This window comes from Numenius arquata, chromosome Z (assembly GCF_964106895.1).
Source record: "Numenius arquata chromosome Z, bNumArq3.hap1.1, whole genome shotgun sequence".
NCBI classification, from domain to species: Eukaryota; Metazoa; Chordata; class Aves; order Charadriiformes; family Scolopacidae; genus Numenius; species Numenius arquata.
The window spans coordinates 25,979,745-26,003,973 of record NC_133616.1 but is presented as its reverse complement, the minus strand read 5'-3'; the positions used below and the strand labels follow the sequence as shown (position 1 = coordinate 26,003,973).

Here is a 24,229-nt window from a genome sequence, read left to right as displayed (position 1 = left end):
TGATGATATATGTAGAGCCATTAAAATACATAAAAGTGTTAACATTCTGAGTTAGCCTTCAAAAAACCCTGGATAGTGTGCCCCACAGTTAGTCTATGATTATTACATGGGGAAAAAAAATCACATTGGAATACCAAAAAGTTACAAGGCTAGTTTTACTCTCATAGCAATTTTTTTTCATCTCATCTGCCTCAAATCTCTTTTTTTTTTTTTTTTGCATTGAAATTAAAGTTCAAATCACTTCTTTAGAAAGCATGTAAAGAAATTCAGGATTCACTGGTTTTAAGTGTTGCATCAATGTAGACTTTTTGATACTAAGCATATGGGATTTCAGATTGCAACCATAGCTCTGAACCAAAGGTTCTTCAGTGCTTCAAACAGCTGCTCCCATTTATTTGCATCATTTGGACCAGCTTCTTCAAACTGCTGTGTCAGTGTTTCTGAGGAAGTACTTGAAAAGTCTTTCAAACAGTTCAAAATGGTTGAAGACTTCCAAGAACCCCTTTTAATGTGTCCACCCATGGAAACAGGCCTTTGTGACCATGGTTCAAAGCCATACCTTACCTACAGCCCATGCTGAACCTTTGTACAAGACACCTGAGAAGCCTCACGCTCGGCAAGATGTCTATCATGTCAACAGAAGGGAACAAGAGAGTAAAATTGTGTCTTGTCAAATAAGCCTCACATTTGAAGGCTTTCTTGCCTCCACATGTGCACTTCATTCCAGGCCAGATGGCCTCTCCTGACCCACTCTGGGGAAAGGAACCTTGAAATGAAGGGATTCATTTTCTTCTTCCTTACAAAGTTTGTTAAGATTTCCTTCTAATAATCCTATGAATGCTTAAATAAATAAATAAATAAAATACCATCTGTTTGAATTAACATAATTTCTTGGGAGTATTTGATTAGACAGCGCAGTACGTGGAAGTCATCAGTCAGGCAAGTGATGTATGACTGCTAATCTGTAAATACCTAACAAAAATAATTCTTGCTTGTTTGCTAAACCTGTGTCCACCCTCTCCCTAAACAGAGAGATCGCACCGTGCGCAGGTACTCCTCTCATCCAGCCCCCTGGAGCGGCCTGTTCTGTGCTGTTGCCATAGAAAATGGGAAGGAAGCCTCCAGTTAGGGAAGAGGTCACTCTTAAGCAGCGATATTATTTAAGTATCAGCCAGCCAGCATCCTGGGTAGAGGAAAAGGAGAGGCCACGCAACCTCCTCCCTGTGGGGAACGCCCGCAGGGCACCGAGCAGCCCTGAGATAGGGCTACCAAAGGCTGGGGGGGGGGGGGGGGGGGGGGGCGCGCGTGCGTGTGTTGGCCTACGCTGGCCCGGCCGGCATCTCGGAGCTGCCCGGGCGGGCGCCTCTCCCTGAGGAGAGGCCCCGCTCCCGCCATGGCCGCTGGCAACGTCCGCACGCCCTTTCCAGCTGCCGCGCCGGGAAGCCGCGGGCCTCCTTCCCCGCCCCTGGCTCCCGGTGACAACCGAGGGCGTCGAGACAGAACTCCCTCTGAGTCCCCCATCAGCCCAGCGGCGAGCGGCCAACAGCCCTCCTCACCAGCAAGTCTCCAACCCCCGCCCACCCCCCACGTCCCCAGGAATGGGCTCTCCCACGCCCCTCCTTCCCCGCTCTGGGAATGGGCTCTCCCAAGCCCTGGTTCCTGCCCGCCCCGGGAACGGCTGCTCCCCCTCCCTTCCAGGGCCGTCCCGCTCCGCAACCTCACTTCCGGGGCGGCCATTTTGGGAGGTCGGCATTCCGTCTGGCTGGTGGGTGGAGGAGGGGGCGGGCTCGGGCCCGGGCCGCAGCGGCTGGTGACAGCGGCGGCGGAGGGGTGGGGGGGGCAGCCGGCGATTGTCGGGGCCGCTGCAAGGGAAGAGCCGCCACCCGGTGATCGCAGCGCCCGGCCATGTCGGACTTCGACAGCAACCCCTTCGCCGACCCGGACCTCAACAACCCCTTCAAGGTGAGGCTGGGGGGGGGGGCGGCGGCGGCCGGCCCTGAGCTTGCCTCGGTGTGGCGGCTGGGAGGGAGGGAAGGGCGGGCCCCGGCCCATCTACCGCTGCGTGCGGGGCCCGGGGACCGCTCCCGCCAGGGAAGATGGAGAAGGGCCGGCGCTGCGGGGCGGCCTCGGGGGGGGGGGGGGGGGTAGGGGTGGGAGGTGCTGGGCGGCAGCGGCAGGGGGGTACTGCCCGCCGCGGGGTTGCGGGCATGGCGGCTCTGGGAGGGGGGTAAACAGCCGTTTTGGAAGCCCTAGAAAGGGGTACGGGCGTTTTACAAGTTCAGGTTTCCGTGTTTCTTTCTGTTGGCTAAAATAATACAAATCGCGTTTCAGGTGCGTTGTTTTGAAGAAGGGGGGTGAAAAAAAGGTGTATTGATTTTGGCGGTAACTTTGTGTGTCTATAATACAACTACATTCTTTATTCTTCCACTTGACTGACCCAGATACCTAAGCTTAGTGATTTTATGCCCTTTTTGCTGTCAAGCCTGCCCCCAGCCCCCATAAGCCTACCTGCTTCTTTACGTTATTTCTGAGGCACGTAGGGAACTGATGGCTAGGCATAAGTTCTGCCCTGCATCTCGAAATGCTGCGCTGTAATGTATTCTAAAGCTTTTAGCTTTTGCACCATTGACCTGTCATACAGCCGAGAATTGTTGTTTACGCACTGTTCTGGCTTCAGCTGTCAAGATGAGCTGACCTCCTTGGATGCTTCCTCTCCTTATCTTTTCTTTCTTTGTCATTCAAATCCAGTTCAACTGATTTATTGGGCTACTTAATTTAATGATCGTCCTGAACTTTTTTCACCACTTTTATTTAATGCTGACACTTTAAAGCACACACGTACTATGTAGCAGAAAATTTAGGATTTAAGCTGAAATAATTAAGCCTTTTAAAAAACAAGCAGTCACATTTCAAGCATACTTCTGTGCAGGTAGCTGCTGGAAGCATAGTGTTATTGACATTTATTCACTGAAGTCTGTCTGAAACATTTTTTATGGTCATAAAATTTAGTTGGTAGTGTTCTTGAGGCTAGACACTGTGTTTTTACTTCATGTGTGACACAGTGCAGTGACCTTCCAGATGAACAGCAACCCTGGCATTGAGGTTGCTGCCAACAATAGTTTGGACTGGCACCAGTGGCAGTGAGCACTGTTCTTTTACATACCTTTTGGCACCAAGCACTGAAAAGGTGTAGTTGTTCTAGAATATGTCTTAAGCAACAAAAATATGTGATACTTTTCCTTGCTTTTTGTAATAACATCTAGCAAAATTCGTTATGTATCCAGAGAGGTTAGGGGTATCGAAGCAGTATAGTTGCCCCTGAACCAGCCCAGGCAGCTTGTCCTATGCAGTGTTTCTGAGACCTCAGCTAGGGACCTACCTCAGCCATACTTACAGTTGGAAGGCATTGCTTAGAGTGCAGTAGTTTATTACAATTTCTCTTCAGGGAAAGACTTCTATTGTAGCTGTCAGGCAGAATCCACACTCTACTTCTCATCTGCAATGCATCATGATAAAAGGATATTATAAGAACTTCTCTGGTGCTTGAAGCTCACTGTTAAACATACTTCTGGATTACTTTTACTTGCAGGAAGTAGTTGTTGTTTTAGGAAGACTATATGCTTTTCCTTTTTTGGAGGGTTTTTTTAATTCTTTCAATTTCTTCTGCCTTCCATCACATTCCACTGCTTGCAAAGGTAATCTTTACTAATCCACACATTTACTTGATGGAGCAGAAGGCCTCACGTATAAATCAAGCTTTGATTGTCATCTTGCAGGCATAACAACTTGGAAATTAGTGGATGTTAATACGTGTCTGCATGTAGGTTTTATCTGACTGTGTTTTAAAATACTTTCCACATAGAACCAGTATTTCCAGATGGACCCTGACAACCTAAGTCACCTGAACGCCTTATTCAAATGTACCCATATTTTTATTTGACTGTGCTTGATCATTTTATGATGAGATTAGTTATTTTCCTACTTTTGAAGTCACTTCCTGTGCTTGTGTAAAATCAAAAAGTAGTATGGCAAAGAATAGGGAGGGGAGCATCACGTGGAAGAGTTGTTGCCAAGGTCTAAAGATAGACCCTTCTTTTTCTTAAATATTTGGGTTTTACTAATTGTCTATCATCTACTTGTGAGATTTCCTGTGACTATTCTCATGTCTCTTTAATAAAAAGTTTCCAGCAGGGTTTTTTACATCATGTTGAATAAATTAAGTATGTTCTATGGGATGATAAAGGTAAGGCAGAAACATCTACTTTGCTCAGTATTTTGGGTAGTTAATTCTTTTGGAAACCTGAAATTAAATTATGTTTCTTGTTTGGTATCTCCTGAAAGTAATGAAATTTAGTTTGTAAAATAGAATTTATTGTTTCAAGTACTAACCTGCTTGGGTTGACCATAAAACATTGTTGATTTTGAGACAGTGGCTGCTTAACCTCTGCTTTTTTTTTGGTATTCTTTTAAAAAGAAAAAACCCAAAGGCTGGTATGCTTTTGAAGTGATAGTATTGCTCTGTAAATAGTAGTCTTCTGGATGCTGCACCATCAAACCAAGAGGTGTTTTTGTTTGAAAGACAATGAAACAGAAACTAAGAGTCTAATATTAAAAAGCTTTTGATCACATGAAAGTTGTGCAGAAGGAAAAGTGTCCATGTACCCTACAAATGGAGATGTGATAATCCTGCATAATTTGATGTAGCAGCATTATGAAGAAATACACATTTGGTGTAGCGTCAAGTATCACAAATGAAAGTGTACTGATAGTGAAAACTGTTTTATTTCTCTCACTGAGTAACCCGTGTCACAGCTTGTGAGCATGAGTTCACACGTGATAGAGTTATGACTGACGAACGATGCAGTCCCACAGCAGCCAAACAGGGTGAGCAGAGCAAGTCCGGTGATCGTAACTGCCTTCAGCCAAGAGTCTAGACAAATCCATAGAGAGAAGGCAGATCTGAGCCCAAGTTGGAAAGTCAAAGTTGAGATCAGTATCGGGTCCAGCAAAAGAAACAAGGGTTGACCAACCCTGATGATGACCAGGCCAGTCCTTAGTGAATGTGGCAGGTCTGACCACCTAGGAGGGATTTGGGCATCCTGAAGGCCATGACAGTTTATTCTTGAATAGACTGTCTTCTTTTCTGTAGCTGTCTTAAAAAAAAAAAAAAAAAAAAAAAAAAGAAGCAAGCTACATTAATGTCATACAATAGGGGATAGTTGTAGTCTCCTATCTTGGGAGATGATACAGATGCAAAGGTTCTGAAACTGCAGTCTGTTGAAATCTAGTGCAAGTTTCATTTACTCTGAAACAATTCAGCAATTCATCCACAATAAAAACGTGGTTTACTTTCTTGGGTTTTTTTGTGGTTTTTTTTTTTTTTCCTTCTACAAGTTAATGGTATTATTACTAAGAGAAGAAATTCTTTTTTTATATACAGAGCTATGGATTTCACAGGCTTTTGCTTGGCTGACAGTAAAAGAGGGCTGGCTCTTACAGTCATCAAATATATGAAACACTTCTGAGTCACTGTGGAATCTAGACTGTAAAAACTGGTTTCTGTGAGGAATTCTGTTGGGTCAGTTCGTCTGATGTGTTTAGAGATCTGAGCAGGTGCAGGTATTTGATACTATAGAAATTGTGATAGGACTGAAAACAAAGATACATTTCTTTTTAAATGTGAATGGTGACCATTACGTAGAAACCAAATGACAAAGTGATGCGAACAGAATGCTCCATGTTCTTGTTCATTTACAGCATGGAAGGGAACAGTCATGGAAACCCTAAAATGTATGTAATGTTAATTATGTGAGTAGTTTCTTTGAGTGGGATTAGGTATCCAAACTGTGGTTAGCTGTGAGTTGCTGCTCCAAAAAGACATGGGTCTTTTGTAGTTCTGTCATGAGTGCCATTCTTGTGTGGATGTCTGAAAATGGCATTAAGCACCTAAATTGCTCTCACTGAGGTCATAGGATTACTTGAGTCAGTAGAGATAAGTATGTTAGAGCTTAAATTCACTACAGAGGTAATTCCAGTTATAATTTGGATATTACACTTAATCTGACTCACATGAGCACAAATGGATCTTCTCTCTGGTCTGGCAGGAAGTACAGGCTGGAGGTTTGATGCTGAAGCTAATAGTGTGCATGACTGTTGTGTGGCAGCAGAATCTATACAGTTTTACCTTGACTACTCAAATGAAGCTAAAGTGATAAAAACCTACAGAAAGAAAGAGAAGTCTTTATTTTTGAAGGATCAAAAGGACCTTGATTAGTTGAAGTGTTCTGCTTTAGAATTTAAGAGTTTTGTTGTCTGCCTATATATATAACTGAGTTTTAATTCTTTTGTATGACTATAAAATACACCCAATTAAGTTGTCTGTCTTTAAATTAGTAAAGGACATAAAATACAAATATTTTTCTGACTTTATTACCTGGTTTCCCTTTATGACTTCAAAATTTATAAATTCCACTGAACCTTGTGTGATTTAGTGCTGAACATCATGGTATTGGATGTGTCCTTTAGCTGTCCTACATGGTAGTTAACTTTCAGGAGTACACTTCATCAATGCTTTAACTGCTCTCTTACCTATTAAAACTGTTAAGTATTTTAATAGATACTCAATATTGGTTATAGCTGCATTTTTTTCCCCCAGATTTTCAGTAAAGTATTAGCACATACTGCGTTAGTATTATTGCATTATATATTGAGATTTAATGTTACAAAGGGGAACATAACTCACCCTTCAGTGCTGACGAGGGAGAAAGATTAGGAATAACTATAAGATGGAGAAGATGCTTTGTTAGGCATCCAATACTCCTTTGCAAGATGGGACCAGTGCAAACTTTGGGACAAATTAGGCCTTGTGAGCCTGTGAAGTTCTTCTTGGTTTCAGAGATGGGGAATTTGTCTTGCGCAGTAGCTCAGAACCTTTCATAGCTCTGCTTCCATCAGATAATGTGGCGTATAACGGACACTGCTTGAGAGCCTAGTATAAGAAACCCCAGTCTGCTACTTTTGTGTTAGCCTATGTAATAATTGTGTTCTGAGAATGCTAGAGTGAAAATCTTTTGAATGTAATTCTGCGAGGTGGATGGGAAATGGCTGATCAGTGAATGAGATGTTGAACTGGAAATTGTGAAAGAACTGTTGTAGTGGTTACCTAGTTTCTGTTTCATTGGTTTTTTTGTTTTGGGTTTTGTTTTGGGTTGTTTTTGTTTTTGTTTTTTTTTTTTTTAATTAGAAGTACATAAATAGTCTTTCCTTTGCCTCCAAGTCATTAATTCTACCAGGTGTTACATGTGTAACCTTTGAGGATACTTCTTTCTTGTAATAAGTGGTTTTTAATCATAGGTTAAAATAGACTATTGTAGGTGCAAGGCATTAAGGCTTCCTTTATACTGTTAAATGTAAACTGTTTATGCTGCTAATGTATTATTAGGATAGTGGAACGTGAAATCTCAATTAAGTTGCTGATTGTGAATTTTCTGTAACTTTACTTGTTCTTGGTTGTGGGGTGATGAAGGAACAAGTAGAGCGTGAAGGAAGAGCAATGTTTGATGCTGCATCAAAACATCAGTAACTTCTTGAAACTTTTCCATGTGCAGCTTGTTGTAGCATGACCAGGGAGGAAAAGCCTTTGGGGAGTTTAGCTGTCTGATTTATACCAACTGTTTACTGAACATGTGCAAATTGCAATTTCAGAGGCTTAATCTGGCTGAATGTACAGTGTTACAGGACCGAAAGACACATCATTCATGTGCAGGCTATCTTTTCCAAGTGTCAGGTCCTAATTTAAAAACTGAGACCCAACCGTTAACACAGAGGAAAAAAGCTTTGATATCCATTGCTGGCCAAACAATTTTTTTCTCTCAATTTTGTTCTCAAAAGATAAGCTTTGTCAGAAATCTCTCCCAGAAACTGCTCACGACGACATACTGAAAGCAAAGTATATTATATGGAGAGTTTCAACTGAAACAGCAACAGCTTTGATTGTTCTCCGGAACTCATTTGTGAAAAGTAGGATGGATAGTTTTCTTTTTGATCAAGAAATCAAAAAACTTAGGCCAACAACCATGATTTCAGGTGTCTTTCATTGCATTTTTGCTTAATTTTCTGAGCTAGTCATGTGATCTTGGGAAGTACTCAACAGAAATCAGGAAGTTACTATAAAAAAAAAAGAAAACCACAACACAAAACAATGCCAAAACTCAAGATAAATTCTTACTGGAAAGTGTACAACTAGTATTATTCATATTTAGAAAAGGCTAATATGACGTGGGTATTTGTAATAATTAATGGAGAGCTTATCTTGAATCGAAAAGAGTAGCATGTAGCATTATTTTCAAGTAGCAAAACAAAGCCTTTCAGTACAAGTGGTAAGGATAACAAATCCTAGTTGGTCAAGATTGACTTTGCTAGATTTGTGGATCTAATCTCATGATTTCCCCAGGGTGGATTCACCAGTCTGCTTTCAGTCCTAGTAGACCTCTAGCTTCTGCTTCTATTCTATATGCGCTCAGAGTTTTTTGAAGGTGTAACATATTTGCTGAGCATGTTGAGTAGCTCGGAGTATAAGACTGGGGCAGTGCCTCCTTTGCTTTCTGGGAACTACCTTCCAAGCACAAAAAGCCACAGGGAAAATGCTTAGCTAGGTGAAGGTGGTTATGGAATGGTAAATGCCAGAGAAGTTCGCAAACTGAAGGCTGGTTGAGGTCAGTGACTGGTAAAGCAGTTAGGTTGGATAAAGTTAGTTGTGGGGATCTTGAATTAAAAGACAAAAATTGTGTGATGGCAGAGCTGAAGGGTGACGTACACTGACTGATGAGGGAGGTGATAGGATTGATAAAATAACTTATTGATATTTTAAAGGGACTTAATCTTCTAAGAGATTTTTGATGAAGAGAACTCTTTTCTCTGCTTGTCTTGAAACTTAGTCCAGTCATTAAGGGATCATTCTTAGCCTTTGCACTTAACATAAAACTAAGATCCAAAATGAAGATTTCAAGAGTCGCCTTCAGTACCTTTTTCTTCCCTCAGCTGTGGAACTATATAACTGATAAGGTGTTTTGCATATTTTGTTTTTCTGACTTAATTCACTAAAAATAATTAATCCTCTTCTTTATAATTCATTTTCGTGTTCATAGTATCTTGTTTCTCCTTAGTCTTTTTTTTCCTAGGATGAGTCAGGTGTAATTCTGACAGTTTACTCAGATATTATATTTGGTGCTATCCCATGTAAATTCAAAATAGAAAAAAGGGGGGAAATAAAGAAAAATTCTGTCACTTCGAAGTACAGCTTTTCAGTTTTATACTTTTTTCAAAACAACATGATTATTATATTCCTCTGATGTACAATACTGCTGGTATCCAAGTATTGGAAGATACTTTGTTGTCTTGCTTACTTGTCCTTGTCAACCAGTGTTAAAAATTGAGCTTATTATCCCATTCCCTTAGTAGTTACCTTTGTTCCTTTTGTTCTTTTCCTTATAAAAGCATCTTATGCATTTTTCCCTCTTTCTTTCCTACTTCTTTTTTTTTTATTAAGGAAAGGTGATTTTTATTTGAAATTCTTGTTTTCAGTTGCTGATGTTTTAAAACCATTATAATATCTATCCAAATCAGTGTTTAGAATGAGTATTTATAAATCCTGTTTCTTAACCTCTGCTATACGATGTTCTTTGCTGGTCCTTGGAAGCGAAACATACTGAAAGAAATAAAATGTTCTGCGCAGGGCACAGATGTCACTTATGTACTTCCATTTAGGAAAAAAAAGGCAGCACAAGCCCATATTATTGTTGTTATATTTTTAGCCTGCTTTTTTTGCTCTTTTATTCCATGTTAAATTATTTCTTTGGCCTTTTTGGTAGAAGAATGGACGTACCTCAAAAGTGTTAAAAACTTTTAACAACCTGAAGGACAGTTTGAGGGGAGGATTTCCAGTTCACTACTTTACTTAAAAGAATTCAGAATCACAGCTAGCAACATAAACTTAGCTGATGGTATTTTTAAGAATATTATTGGGTTATGTATAAAGAATCATTACAGATGTTTCTACTTCTTCAGCCTTTAATTTGCTGATCTCTTTTGTATTAATGAAACCTGGCAGCTGATGACTAGTTTTAGTCTCCTAGACAACAGAGGTCTCTGCTCCCTTTAATTTGATTTTTTAAAAGCTGTGAAAACTTGTGTAGAGTAGATTATTCTGCTCCATTTTAAACATTCTCAGTTGTAATTAATTGAGTTTGCGTACCCTCTGTGCTAACTGCGTATGCAGGTTTTTTTATCTGTATCTGAGTGGTGTGAGCGTAGTTTGTTCACCTGACACAGGAGGCATTTTTAATAGTTCTGTAGGTAGGTGCTAATGTCAATGTGGGATATAAATGTGTTGTGTTCTCCGCTTTTGTTTTGCTGGATTGTGTTTGGTTTGGGTTTTTTTTTTCTGACTGACTTTTCCATTCTTGATGTAAATACTGGAGTGCTTCTTGTACCTGACCTCTAGTGATTCAAAGAGCGTGTGATGCTAGTCTTTGCTTTTGAGGTTGACATTATAGGAGAGAGACTACAAGAAGCAGGTAAAATGAAAAATTTGATGGGAAACTGTTAATTAGCTTCTGCTGGTTTCTTAAAACTCCATTTTCCTGAACTAATTCAGATCTTGAAAATGTCACCTGAAATTACTCTGTGTTGCTTCAGTGCACCAGTAGCTACAGTAGCAGGGTGTGAAACATGGCCTTTTCTTCGATTCTGTTTCGTGGTTGGTATCGGTAAAGGTTAAATAAAAAGATCAGAAAATCACAGGACTGAACTGGCAGGATCTTGGGTGAAATAACACTGGAGAAGGAAGTGTGAACTGGGAAGAGGGAACAAGGAGTTGGACGAGATGAGAATTACAGGAATCGGGGACTGGGACTGGCTGGATGTCTGAGGAAAATCAGGTTGTGGTAAGGAATAAGTGCAAGGGCAGGTCCGATTCAGGCAGAAGTACTGGTCCACCGGGACGTAGCTTTCTCAGTCAGAGATAGGACCAGGCATTGTACAGTTGCTGCGTTCAGTGGCTTACATCAGATATTTAAAATCTGTCCCAAAAATTCCCTGTCTTTTGTGTCTGCAGAAAATAACCCAATTTTTAATCGCTTAAATCATGCAGCAGGTTGAGGTCTCTGGATACATGATGGTTCCAGCAATGCTGCTGCTTTGTGTTGGTGTCTGTATATTTTCACCTATTGGAACTTGTCTTTGTGGCTTTTTTTTCTGTTTCTTAGTATTAAAAAACAAAAATAACTTGTTTTAACTTTATTATATGGAAAAATAATTTATGCAAACCCAGTTTTACTTATTCCTGTAGAACATTAAAGTTTTCACTGTTTTGAACTGCTAGAATATGTCATGCAACATAGAAATTTGATAGCATTCATTGAAGTGCCACTTTTTCTTTGGGTATGTGGTCCTGCATAACATTTATTGTTCATGTTCATTATTCAAACGCTGATTGACTTCTAAATTCTATTACTCTGCAGCAGTGGTATGAGGACTTCACAGTTTTTCCTTGCTGTTTTTAGACGGGTTGGCATTTGCTCCATTTTTAAAATGAGATGCAAGGAATGTAAGGTGAAAGATTCAAAGTAATTCTTTGTGTTCCTTCTGATCAGGAATAACCAGGTTCTAATCTCTTCAGAAACACTGTAAGTGTTTTGAAAAATGAAGTGCAGCTCTCGTTGGTGCCAGTTGTTCAATGAACCGTACATATTCAGAACAATTTGAAGTCTAGCAGCCTATACCTGGGCACCTAGACTATGAAGGGCTTGTTTCTTTCTATGCTGAGGATAGTTCTAGCATTAGAGAAGATTGCAGTGAGTGAGTATAGGAGAGATACAGATCTCCAGGCTAGTACTTACCTCCTCCAGCTATGAGGTTACTCTTCTTTTCCTGTGATCTCTGGTTCACTTCTCCTTGAGTCTTTCTGCTTGTGGAAGAAATCAGGCCATGAACTTCTGCTGAAGTCCAGACTGTGTGATTGAGGTTTTCTGAGAGCAGAATTTGAATGCTACTTGCCATGGCGGGGTTCAATTTGTGTATTTCAATACAATTATAATTATTTCTCTTACTAGGTACTGAAACTATTCTTATATAGAGCTGATAATGAATGTCATGCAGGTTTTTTCAGAGTTGCTGCTACTTTTGCAAACAGTAGCAGTATTTGGCAAAAGTATAGCAATTGTTAATTGAAAACGAGAATAGACTTAAATGGAGGGCTTCTTGCTCTACTCACTGTGTGTATTTAAGCATACAACGTATTTTAGATTTTTTGACGTAGTAAGCTTTTTTGGCTCAGCATATGTTTTCTGTTGTTTGTCAGTGTTAGAATGTCACAATAGCTGTGTCGTGGGGTCTGAGAAACTTCTTTCCCCTGATCATCTCTAAAACACTCAGAGAAAAAAGGCTTTCTTTCATCAGATATTTATTATTGTTTGCATATCGTACTTCTAAATATAGGTTGCTCTTCTGTATTTGACTTGACCATTCTTTCCTGCTTTTTGGAAATCTGCTTTTCAGTGTCTAAGTCTGTTATTCTAGTTACTCAAATAATGGCATTTATTGTCTTTCGCGGGCACATTTGGGCTGAGTTATTTGGTTAGTAGTGTACTCTTAAAACACAGATATGTAGCGTTGAAATGTACTTTTTAAACAGCTAATTTAACTTAAAAGTACTAAGTGCTATTCCAGTTTTAATAATGTAGACATACTGGTTTCACGAAGTGGCTGATGGTTAACTATCACTAGTTTCATATGTGCCTATACTTGAATATTTTTATGTGTGGAAGAGGGAATTAAATGAGAGCATTGGTGGAAGAGGTACCATACTTAAAGCATGAACAGAGTATTTTATGCTCTGCTAATTCACACTGATGTGTAAAGGCTAGAATACTGGGTCTGACTAGGATGGAGTTAATTTTTTTTGGTAGCAGTCCCTATGGTGCTGTGTTTCAGATTTGTGACCAAAACAGTGCTGGTAAGGCACCAGTCTTTTACCTGTTACTGAACAGTGCTGGCACAGCATCAAGGCCTTCTCAGTTTCACCCTCTGCTTCCCCCTGGGAGTAGGCTGGGGTTGGGCAAGGGGTTGGGAGGGGAGACAGACAGGACAGCAGACGCTGACTGACCAAAGGGATATTCTATACTGGCTCCAGAGGAGGGCCACTAAAATGATCAGGGGGTTGGAGTACCTCTGCTATGAGGACAGGCTGAGGGAGCTGGGGTTGTTCAGCCTGGAGAGGAGGGGTTGTTCAGCCTGGAGAGGAGGAGGCTCCGGGGAGACCTAATAGCAACCTTCCAGTACCTGAGGGGGGCCTACAGGAAGGGTGGGGAGGGTCTGTTTACAAAGGCTTGCAGTGACAGGACAAGGGGCAATGGCTTTAAGCTGGAAAAGAGCAGATTTAGATTGGATATTAGGAACAAGTTCTTTACTCTGAGGGTGGTGGAACACTGGAACAGGTTGCCCAGCGAGGTGGTTGAGGCCCATTCCCTGGAGATATTCAAGGTGAGGCTTGACGAGGCCCTGGGCAACCTGGTCTAGTTGGGGGTGTCCCCTGCTGACTGTGGGAAGGTTGGACTAGATGACCTTTGGAGGTCCCTTCCGGCTCAGACCATTCTATGATTCCATGATTCTACTGTTGCCATCATGCTTGGCGATAACATTGGTGGTGCAGTTGTGGATACTCCAAGGTAGCCATTGCTCAGAGGCTGGTTGGGCATCAGTCTGCTGTTGGGAGGTGGTTAGTGATTGCCTTTGTGACACTTGTGGAGCTTTGTTGCCTTTTTTTTTTTTTTCTGTCCCTCCTCCCCCCTTATTATTGTCTCTTTCTCAACACCCGCAAGGTCTACGTGCTTCTGCCCTTCTGATTCTCTTCCACGTCCTACTGGTGAGATCAGTGAGTTAGTGATTAGGTGGTGGCTTAGCTGCTGGCTAGGGTGGACCCACCACAGTAAGTTAAAAGTTTTCAGCTGTATACAGCTTTTTACCATCCTGTATGCTGAATTATGAAAGTGTCTGTCTTGTATTAACTTTAAGTTCATCAGTTTTGATCTTGCACTGACACGTCTAGTAAACTAACTAGTAAACTAATGCCTAATTCAAATGTCAGATTTAATTCTTCCCATTTTTTTAAGATCTTTTTATTCAATGTTCCAAATAATTCATAGTTGAATTTTGAAAACAAACATTCTGCACACTCACGCACTGTCACAAAATATTGTGCAGACGAACAACAAAAACAAGGTAATGAAAGAACATGTTACAGTGAATTAGTCCATGCAAGACCTGATGAGATTTTAGTTGGAAGAGTGCATTCAAGTCTGGGATGGTAACTAAAAAATACGGCAAACTTGTGGGGGAGACTGTCACCAGGGTGGCTTTATTGAAACTACTGATTATGGTGTAAGTCAAATGTAGGAAAGCTGATTTTTAATTGCATGTAACATTGCTTTGTATACATTTATAGAAAGGGTGATTGCTGTTCAGTCAGCATTAAAATACTGCTTTGCAGCTAAATGTATGCTTTAGCCAAATGTGGTAGCATTTTATCTGACGAGAAGGATAGCTTTTGTGTATACTTATGCCTGTGAGTTTGATTAAAATATACAACAATTTTTTATTTTTGAAGCAATCGTTTTCTTGTCAAACTTTTTTAATAGTAAATTTAAAACAAATTACCTCATATTAATAAATCTATGACTATAGCTAATGGAAAAACCAAACCTGTTCTCATTTGTTGTATCTTTCAGGATTTTAGAGTTGATAGATACTCTGCCCTGGTTTTTTTTTTTTCCTAGCTGTGAATAGGTTCACTGCAGTTATTAAGAAAATACTGTTCCTACATATGTGAATTGAGTTACTGCTGTCAAGACTAAGCTAATGCTAAAATAGATGCTGATTCTAAGAACCTAGATTTTATTTTTCAGTAGCTTAATAGTTCATGTATTTACTTAAGTGTAGATTAAGTCACTTACTGTATTTTTTAAAAATTAGACACATTTCATGTAGACATTTTAAATGTAGCTGACTGACAGAAATATGAATGTAAATGTATATAAATGTAAATACTTATCTTCTTTGCAGTCTTTATCAACTCCAGTTTATTTTCTGATCTTGAACTCAACTGTTGCAATTAAGAAAATAATGTGTATCTAGACATAACAGTTATAAATAAGTAAATAATGTATTTCCAGCTATTTTGTGTATTTGATGTACATATAAAATATTGTACACTTGTTTTATGCATTTATGTAAATATAAATGTAACCAACCATATTAAATAAATGGATTTATTAATTTTCAAGAAAATTAACCTTTCATCCATTCTTACGTTCTGAAGATGCAAAAACCTTAAATTAATCCACAGCAACAGCGTATTGAAACCAGGCATCACATGGAATAAGTACAATTTTTCTTCATACGCAGTTAGTGTAGTCTATGGTAGCGGGCACATCTGCTCTTCTGCAGAACCAAGCCTGCCTGTCTCTAGCACAGAGAAATGTTTCACTCCTGAAATCACTTTATCAAGCTAGACCACAAGCATTCCTTACTGTATAGTTCATTGGAGGAAAAAATTTACATTTCTTTCTTAATTTTACCAGTTCAGGTAGATGCTGAACCAGAGGTGCTTTGGGCATTATGGGAGACTGTTTAATCAGCTTCATTTTTCTGAAATGCTTTTTTGATCCCTGAAGGTGTTGGAAAAAACCAAGAGTTACAGAAAGCTCTTTTCTTCTATTTTGCTTTTTGGGTGTATAGTTACGGAGTCCAGTGGTAAATATAACAGGATATAGTTTTCTTCACTTCTCTATTGAGAGCTATTCTCCTTATAAATCAGACTTATGACAGATGGAGTTTCTTTTAGGCTGTGTTAATCTAGGTTTATAAGAAGCTCAGAATGGAATTATGTCATTTTGGAGACAGAGGCAGATGTTTACAGACTTTTTTAGTGAAAACAAACCTCTTCTATATTGAAACAAAAGCTGAGTTTTATATGATAGGATATGTGTTGATTTGTTGCTCATATACACGTGCATACATTTACAGAACTGTTTTCTCTTCTAGGATCCTTCTGTTACACAAGTGACAAGAAATGTTCCTCCAGGGCTAGATGAGTACAATCCTTTCTCTGATTCAAGAACAGTAAGCACATTTATTTCTTAATCATGCTCTTAATCTTTTTAGGTAATATTTGTGAGGTATTGTTTTCAGAGTTTCAGACTGATGTAAAACATGTGATGAGTTGCTAGAGGTAATAGAAGATGTGTAAGGATGGATAGCCTCATAACGTCTTTAGAGGATTCAGTGGGTAGGTTGACTTAAGTGAACTTTGACCTATTAAGGAAGAGTGGTTCTCTGAAAGGAGGCCAAAACAGAACTGAGTTTTCCCCCTGTTCAGTAAGACTTGTGGTAGTCTGTCCATATGCTTTTCTGAATTTTACTCGCTTTAAAGCTTGTGAGTGTGGCACACTTCCCCAGTGTCTTGCTTTTGATTTGCATTTCACTTAGTTAAAGTGCTGCTCAGAATAAGGAAAACATTGTGGTTCAGTAACAGTACACAGGCTATGAGTAGTTGTGCTGTAGTAAAAGCAGTAATTTATGTCCCAGAAACAGTTGCTTTTTGCCTCTAATCTGTATAATTTTAATTTACTTTGTGCTTATTTTCACCCATGGCAGTGAAAACACAATGAATGGGGCAGTAAGTTCATACTCTAACACCATTTTTCAGTCATTACTTTTGATAGTGAAAATCTCGTGCGAGATTAGCAAAATATATGGATTATTACTGTCTGGCAGTACAACTTATAAACATTCAAATACTGTATTTTTCAAATGTAGGCTTTTTTCCTATGGCAAATCTAATAGTGCTGATAGGGAATGTTGGTATTTGAGTTTTTGTAGTGCAGGAGTAAGGTTTCATACAGTGTTAAAATGCTAGACTGGAAGAAGCTTGTTTTTGAGTATGTCTTGGATCAGCTGTTTTAAGGCAGAGTATTTACAACTAGCAACAATATTAAATAAGTCTCCAAATTTTTTTTTCTCCTAAGTCACAATATCACAAATTATATTTGACAATCTTTTTGAAGCTTGAAGAATTTCAAAATTCCTTTGTATTGACTATAAGTTATAAAGACAGTAGGTCTTGTTTAAAAACAACCTACTACCTTTCTCTACCTTAGAGAATGCTACCTTTGTCCTGGGTAGCATTCTCTAAGCAATCCTGCTTCAGCAGGGGAGTTGGACTAGATGATCTATATGGTCCCTTCCAACTCTAAAAAAAAATTCAGAGAAATTCAGTGAAAAAATAATACAAAGCTACTCTGACTTTTTTTATTACATATGTACTTATTTTAACATGCAGCTCTGTGGGAGAAGGAAAACTGAACTATATGGCTAAGGTTATCTGGCCTTGAACACTCAGCTGTGCACGTATAAAAAAGATCTAATTGCGTATTACAGATGTCACTTATATAGAAAATCAGGAGGATGGAGAAAGTCAGTGTTCAGATCTACTGAATATGTGCTATATTCATGCACTGTGATTCAATTAATAGTCTATAGGATGTTACAAAATTAATAAAAACTGAATTTGCTGAATTGAATGAGCAGTTCATTCAACTCAGCTGAAATGAATGAGCAGTTCTCTTTCTGTAGAGGAAAAGAGCTTTCACAGGTTTTCTTGCATAAAGCAAGACTGAAAGAATAAAGTATATATTCAGCTACGAGTTCAGTAATAATCAACCTTTAGATGATGCTCCCCTTCCCTTTCTCTGTACCTTGTGGATGCTGAATATGTAACTATTTAATCTAACGTGCATTTGTAGAAATGTGCTTAGGTACCTGAGGATATGCTCACAATTCCATGCGCTCACCACTCTTTTCCTACCAGCTTTGCGTGTAAGAGAAGGGCTTACAACGTGTGTACAAATAAATGTATGTCACAGGACTAAGGGAAGAGACAATGGAAGTGAATGCCTTTAGAGATCAGATAAACAGAGGTAGAAGCAGGGTCTGTGAATTTTAGGCTTGAGGTATTACAATGTCCGTCTGAGAAGGGATAGAAATTACTCTGCATTTTGTGTGCTACTCAAAGAAAAAACATCCAAATAGTTTCTGAGGGCTTTGATTTGCTGCTGTTCTTTTTTTTTTCTGCCTTTGTTGGGCAGCTGAGTCATCTTGAACAGTTTCGTGCAGGTTTCTACATCTGAAAACCATAATGGCGCTAGTGAGCAGAAAGGATACGGCCTGGTGGTAGCAAAATATGTCCTGGAAATTTCTGTGCTGTTTAGTTTGAGAATTGCTGTAAGACTTAAAATTATGTTTTTTTCACTATGAGGAAAAATGTCTAGTTGTAGTTTTTAAGGAAGCTGAGAATGGTATGCTTCAATTAGAAATCCAAATTTCTAGTGGTAAGATGGTATCTAACAGCCTGTAGCGTTAACACAGCATTTATCTTCTTTCTCCCTTCCCTCCAAATTCAAGTTAATAAAGCTTGGTGGACTGCAAAAATAGCTCTCCTTTGCAAATCCAGACAGGGATGTTCCTTCTGTGAGAAGGTGACTTCAAACTCTGAATACTGACATTTGTTAGCTTAGTTCAGTTGTGTTCATTTTGTTCTGCCTTTGCCAAGGGAGGTACTTCCTATCAGTTCTTTCTTGATTATCAGGATAGGACAGGAGAGGAAAAAAAAAGCATATTCTACTTTTTCTCAGTATTTCTTATTCTAAATTTTTTTTTCTTAATATTTCATTGCTTTTTCTCGGTCAGTTTAGATCCCTCACTTCACAATGGGAAATTTGGTAGGAAAATAACATGTCAGATACGATGAGGAAAGTGAATGGACATAGGAAATTTTAGGTCTGAAGTGTCACCACCTTGATACCTAACTGAGAATTTTTATTTTTATTTTTTTTGTTTCTTAACAAATTTCAAAGCTTGTCTTATTTTTGATTGTTAAATACAATGCTTGCAAATCCGTCTCCATGTCAGAATGTAAGGAACCTACTGTATGCTAGCTAATATTCCAGTAAATACTTTTACTGGAATTTTTTTTTGCAGCTTTTTTTATGAAGTTAGCTTAATTCTTAATTGACCTAACTTCAGAGATGGTAATTAGAGAAAACCTGTGCTTACTCTATATTTGGAAATTTGGAAATTGATGTGAGACATTAACTTCTGGAATTTTGCTTTGTACTGCCTTTTTAATAACTGTACAAAAAACTGTCTGCCTTAGTGTTTGGTCTAGCAAGCCAGTAAGTGATTATTTATGACTTTTAATTGCATATATAAAGCAACACTTGTTTTCATTAAGGCTTAGTATGCGTAACCTCTGTTCTCCCTGGTTCTTGTTTGTTTGCCATGTATGCATTTATACTGAACTTCTGTTTTTCCAGTCACTGCTGAATAGTGGAAAACATATTTATAGGAAAAAGGAAGATATTAAGTGGTTTCTGACAAAATGTTATCACAAATTACTTTTTTCTTCTTTCTTTTGCTGTCCTCTGTACCCCTCCCTTACATTATCTAGTATTGGACAGACGTAGGTAGTATGTCAGTTGAACTGTATTTAGAAGTCCATGCAGTTCTCCAGATCTGCTGCACGATGCTAGAGCTTGAAGATACACCTGATGTAACTTCAGTACCTCTTGCTTCTAGGACGATGCCAAATTTTACAGCTGTTTTAGGAGAATCCCGAAGTGTACAGCTGTGTTTTACAGATTTTTTTTTGTTGTTGTTGTTTGGGTTTCTTGGGGGTTTTTTTGGTAGCTGAATGATTTTCCAAGGCAGCTAGATACTTCTATTTGTTTCACCTTAAGTAGCTGGGAGGTGGGGGGGTTGCTTCTCAGCTTTGATTAGGAGTATAAAAATGAGTACTTCAGTCTGATAGGAAGACATAGTGCAACCTGAGTTTAAAACGCTTGCGTGCTGGTCACTTTTTAAGAGTCACCTTTTAAGAGCCCAGGAGCAGGCAATTCCAAAGTGTCGGAAGTCAAGCAAGCAGGGCAGAAGCCTGGCTTCGATGAGCAGGGATCTTCTAGAATTTAGGTGGAAAAGGAAAGTGTACAGACATTGGAAGCAAGGACAGGCAACACGAGAGGACTACAGAAGTGCTATTCCCCACTGTAGGGAGGAAATTTGTATGGCTGGAGCTCAGTTAGAGTTAAAGCTGGCCAGCACTGTAAAGGACAACAAAAAGGGCTTTTTAAAATACGTTAACAGCAAAAGGAGGATCAGGGATTACATTGGCCCGTTGCTTGATGTAGTGGTTTTGCCTTAGCTGGCAACATAGAACCATATGGGGAGAATCAGAGGAAAGAGGCAAAACTCATAGGTTGAGATAAAGACAGTTTAACAGAGCAGTGAAGGAAAAAGGAAAACAACAATAATAATGATAGAGGAATATACAAAATGTGATTAATGTACCACTGCTCACCCACTGGAACCAGAAGCCCAGCAATTTCTGTCCCCTCCCCCACTATATACTGGGCATGGCCTTACATGGTATCAAATACCTGTTTGATTAGTTTTGGGTCAGCCTCCCCCTAGTGCCTTGTGAAAATTAACCCCATACCTGCCAGAACCAGGCCACTTGATAAGTTTGGTCACCTCACAAATAGGGATGTAGACAAAGCAGAGCTGTTTAATGCCTTCTTCGAACTGATGATGGGCCCTGGGGGGATGATAACTCCCAGCCGACTCTGAAGTTGTTTGAGACTGGCTGCTCCAGCTGGATACACATAAGTCTATGGGGCCTGATGAGATCCATCCTAGGATACTGAAGGAGCTGGCCAATGTTATTATGGGACCTCTCTCCATTTTTTTTTTTTTTTCCAATGGTCTTAGGAGTTTGGAAAGGTACCAGTTGACTGGAAGCTGGCAAAGGTTGTCCCAATTTTCAAGAAGAGCAAGAAGGAAGACTGTGGTAATTACAGGCCTGTTAGGCTCACTTCAGTACCTGGTAAAATTATGGAGAAGGTCATCTGGGAGTTACCGAAAAACACTTGAGAGACAATGCAGTCATTGGTCATAGCCAGCATAGGTTCATGAGGGGAAAGTCCTGCTTAACTAACTTAATTTCCTTTTATGACAAGGTCACAGGTCTAGTTGACCAAGGGAAGCCAGTAGATGTGGTGGTTTTAGATTTTAGCAAAGCTTTTGATACTGTCTCTCATGGTATCCTGCTGGACAGAATGTCCAGCACACAGCTCCATAAGTCCATATTACGCTGGGTGAGCAATTGGCTGATGGGTCAGACTCAAAGAGGTATAGTAAACGGGGTTACATCAGGCTGGTGGCCAGTCACTGGTGGGGTTCCCCAGGGCTGAATTTTAGGATCAGTGCTCTTCCGTGTTTTTGTGAATGATCTGGGCGCAGATGCCTGTTGTGCATTGGATTGTGATCTTTGACTAGTAACCTAGAAAAATAAAACACATTAAAGCAATATTGAACTTCCATCATTTGAGGTAGATTTGAGCAGTGACACTATGTTCCCCTGTGCACACGTTAGGAAGCTAATTATGAAAACACAGTAGCATACACAAAAAAGGAATGGCTTTTTCTGTACTAGAGGAAGAAATGCAGTATTTCAGCAGCTGGCTGTATCCTGTGAATACAGTAGTTGGAATGGAACTCTAGTTAGCCAGGTGATACAGGCCTTTGTTAAGTAGAAAGCTCTGGAAGACATTACTAATAAATGGCATTGTGTTTCAGAATATGAATAGATCACTGTTAAATACTGCAATTCTCTTAAACAGTAGCTGTTCATGTCTGAACAAAATTAAAATTCTGTTTACTTTCTACTGATACCTAAAATTCCCTGTGTGTTTATGGCAACTAGTGCATTGTAAAAACAAATAAGCAGAACATTGAATTACAGAATATAGTTAACTTCTTTTTCCTAAAGGTTATAAATATTTCAGGCAGCATATCAGATTTTCAGTTTATCAGTAACACTTCGTTTAAGACAACTAGATTGGTTCTTACAGAGTTAATGAAAAGATGTTTATTAGAATAGGAAACTGGTTTCCTATAATTGTCTCTTGTTTTCTTAGCCTCCTCCAGGAAATGTGAAAATGCCTAATGTACCCAGTACTCAGCCAGCAATAATGAAACCAACAGAAGAACCACCTGCTTACACACAAATTGCAAAGGTTTGTCTGTAACTTTCAGGCACTAGGTTCTTTTTAATTATAATTATTTAAGTACACTTCTGGAATAATGTCTTTTATAAATAAGCATTGCTTTCCTAATAATTTATGAAAATTAATACTGCTTTTAAGTAATTGGTTAATGCATGAATTTGTGCAAAATAGGCCAGTCTTCATCCATAGCTGTAGATGCTTAATTATAGAAGACAGACTTGAAATACTTATTTTGTGTTTATATTTGTTATCAATAACTAACAATGCTTGTTTTGTTCAGGAGCATGCCTTGGCCCAGGCAGAACTGCTAAAGCGTCAAGAAGAACTGGAAAGAAAAGCAGCTGAACTAGATCGCAGAGAAAGAGAAATGCAGAGTCTCAATCAGCAGGGGGGTATGCATGAAAAAAATACTTCTTTAAATTGCAGAAGTCTCCCTTTTTCTTAGAAACTGGTTTAGTTTTACAGTGAAATTGTGAAACAGATCAAAGAGGGAGTTTTATAATCTCTTCAGGAAGAGAAAGTTTATGTTCCTTGAGACAGTACATACAGTGAATAAAAACTGGCCTGCCCGGTGCAGATTTTCACTGGAAAAATTTTAAATGTGGCCTCTGTTACATGTTACTCTCTGCTATGAGCTGTTTTTATTATACGTTAATATCTAAGTAATACTATTGAATAGAAATGGAGCATTTTCAGAAGTAATAAAAGTAACTTCATCTTTGATTTCTCTTCTGTAAGTACTTATATCTGTAGGACTTTCCTGTTTTGAAACATTTTCTTATCTTTTGCTGTTACAGACATAATATTCTATGCAAGTAGCAGAAAGATCTATTATTAATCTTTTATTCATTTTTCATATGACACTTTGGAACCCATAGTCAAGATCAGTATCTCATTTTACCACAAACTGTAAGTGTGCTGTGCAAAACCATTAGTTTTTATACAGCACTTTCACAAGTGAGAAGATTTACATCCTCTTAACTGAAGATACTTTGCTAGAAGTAGATCTGTGGGAATATTCCTTTTCCAAAGGAAGAACTTCAGACTGAAGTTAGGAAAAAACCCCGAAACACAAAACACTGTGTGCAAGGTTGACTTTGTGGAGTCTTCTCACTTGGATTTGGAATTCTGACTGTTTCTTTTCCACGTGTGCTAGTTTTTTTTGAATATGCAGTGGTGCAATTCCAGATTGCTTAATTGCTTAGTAATTCAAATTCTCAGGGAATTCTATGGAATGGAATATTTTCAGTTGGAAGGAACCTACAGTGATCTAGTCCAACTGCCTGACCGCTTCAGGGTTGACCAAAAGTTAAAGCATATTATTAAAGGCATTGTCCAAATGCCTCTTAAACACTGACAGATCTGGGGCGTTGACCACCTCTCTAGGAAGCTTGTTCCAGTGTTTGACCACCCTCTCGGTAAAGAAATGCTTCCTCATGTCCAGTGTAAACCTCCCCTGGTGCTGCTTTGAACCATTCCCACGAGTCCTGTCACTGGATCCCAGGGAGAAGAGCTCATCACCGCCCTCTCCACTTCCCCTCCCCAGGAAGGTGGAGAGATCAGTCATATGCCAGTCATATGCTAGGATCTGTGAATGGGAACTGCTATTCTTCTTCTAACGAGCAGAATCATGGTGGTACTGTCCCTTCATTAAACCACTTTTATTTTCTCAGTATTTGTTCTTTCCAATCTCTCTATTAAATCTCTGTACCTGTTCTTGCAGATAATGATTTTTTTGGTTCTTATTTCATTTCCTTCTCTGTGTATTGATCTTCATCTAATTTCACTAACTTATATTGTGATGGTCTGGATTGATTACTTTTCTCTTCCAGGCTTTAGGGACAGTTTTGTTCATCTGTATCTTAGGAAACATAACCCTGATACCCCATGCATGTTTCAGGATATTTATAAAATGGTTATTTGTTATTAGGTTGCAGTTGCTCACATCAAAGTACTTGAAGCATCCATGAGGAATCTAAAGGATTCTTTAGGAAGGCTGAAATAGAAGAGAGAGCTCTTAAAGCTTTAGAGAAGGTACTATTTTTTACCAAAAG

At 39.2% G+C, this 24,229-nt stretch overlaps 1 protein-coding gene across 2 annotated transcripts in view; it reads left to right on the top strand.

The window, feature by feature from the left end:
* Nucleotides 1-1,783: 1,783 nt before the first annotated feature.
* The window catches only part of SCAMP1 (secretory carrier membrane protein 1), a 42,265-nt gene continuing 19,819 nt past the window's right edge, over nucleotides 1,784-24,229 (top strand). The window contains exons 1-4 of one of the 2 annotated variants that reach the window (XM_074165967.1): nucleotides 1,784-1,962; nucleotides 16,099-16,176; nucleotides 22,086-22,184; nucleotides 22,456-22,567. In XM_074165967.1, the coding sequence (XP_074022068.1) occupies nucleotides 1,906-1,962; nucleotides 16,099-16,176; nucleotides 22,086-22,184; nucleotides 22,456-22,567 (346 nt within the window). In that variant the 5' untranslated portion in view covers nucleotides 1,784-1,905. The remainder of the gene's footprint in view (nucleotides 1,963-16,098; nucleotides 16,177-22,085; nucleotides 22,185-22,455; nucleotides 22,568-24,229) is intronic. The other variant, XM_074165968.1, reaches the window with a different exon arrangement.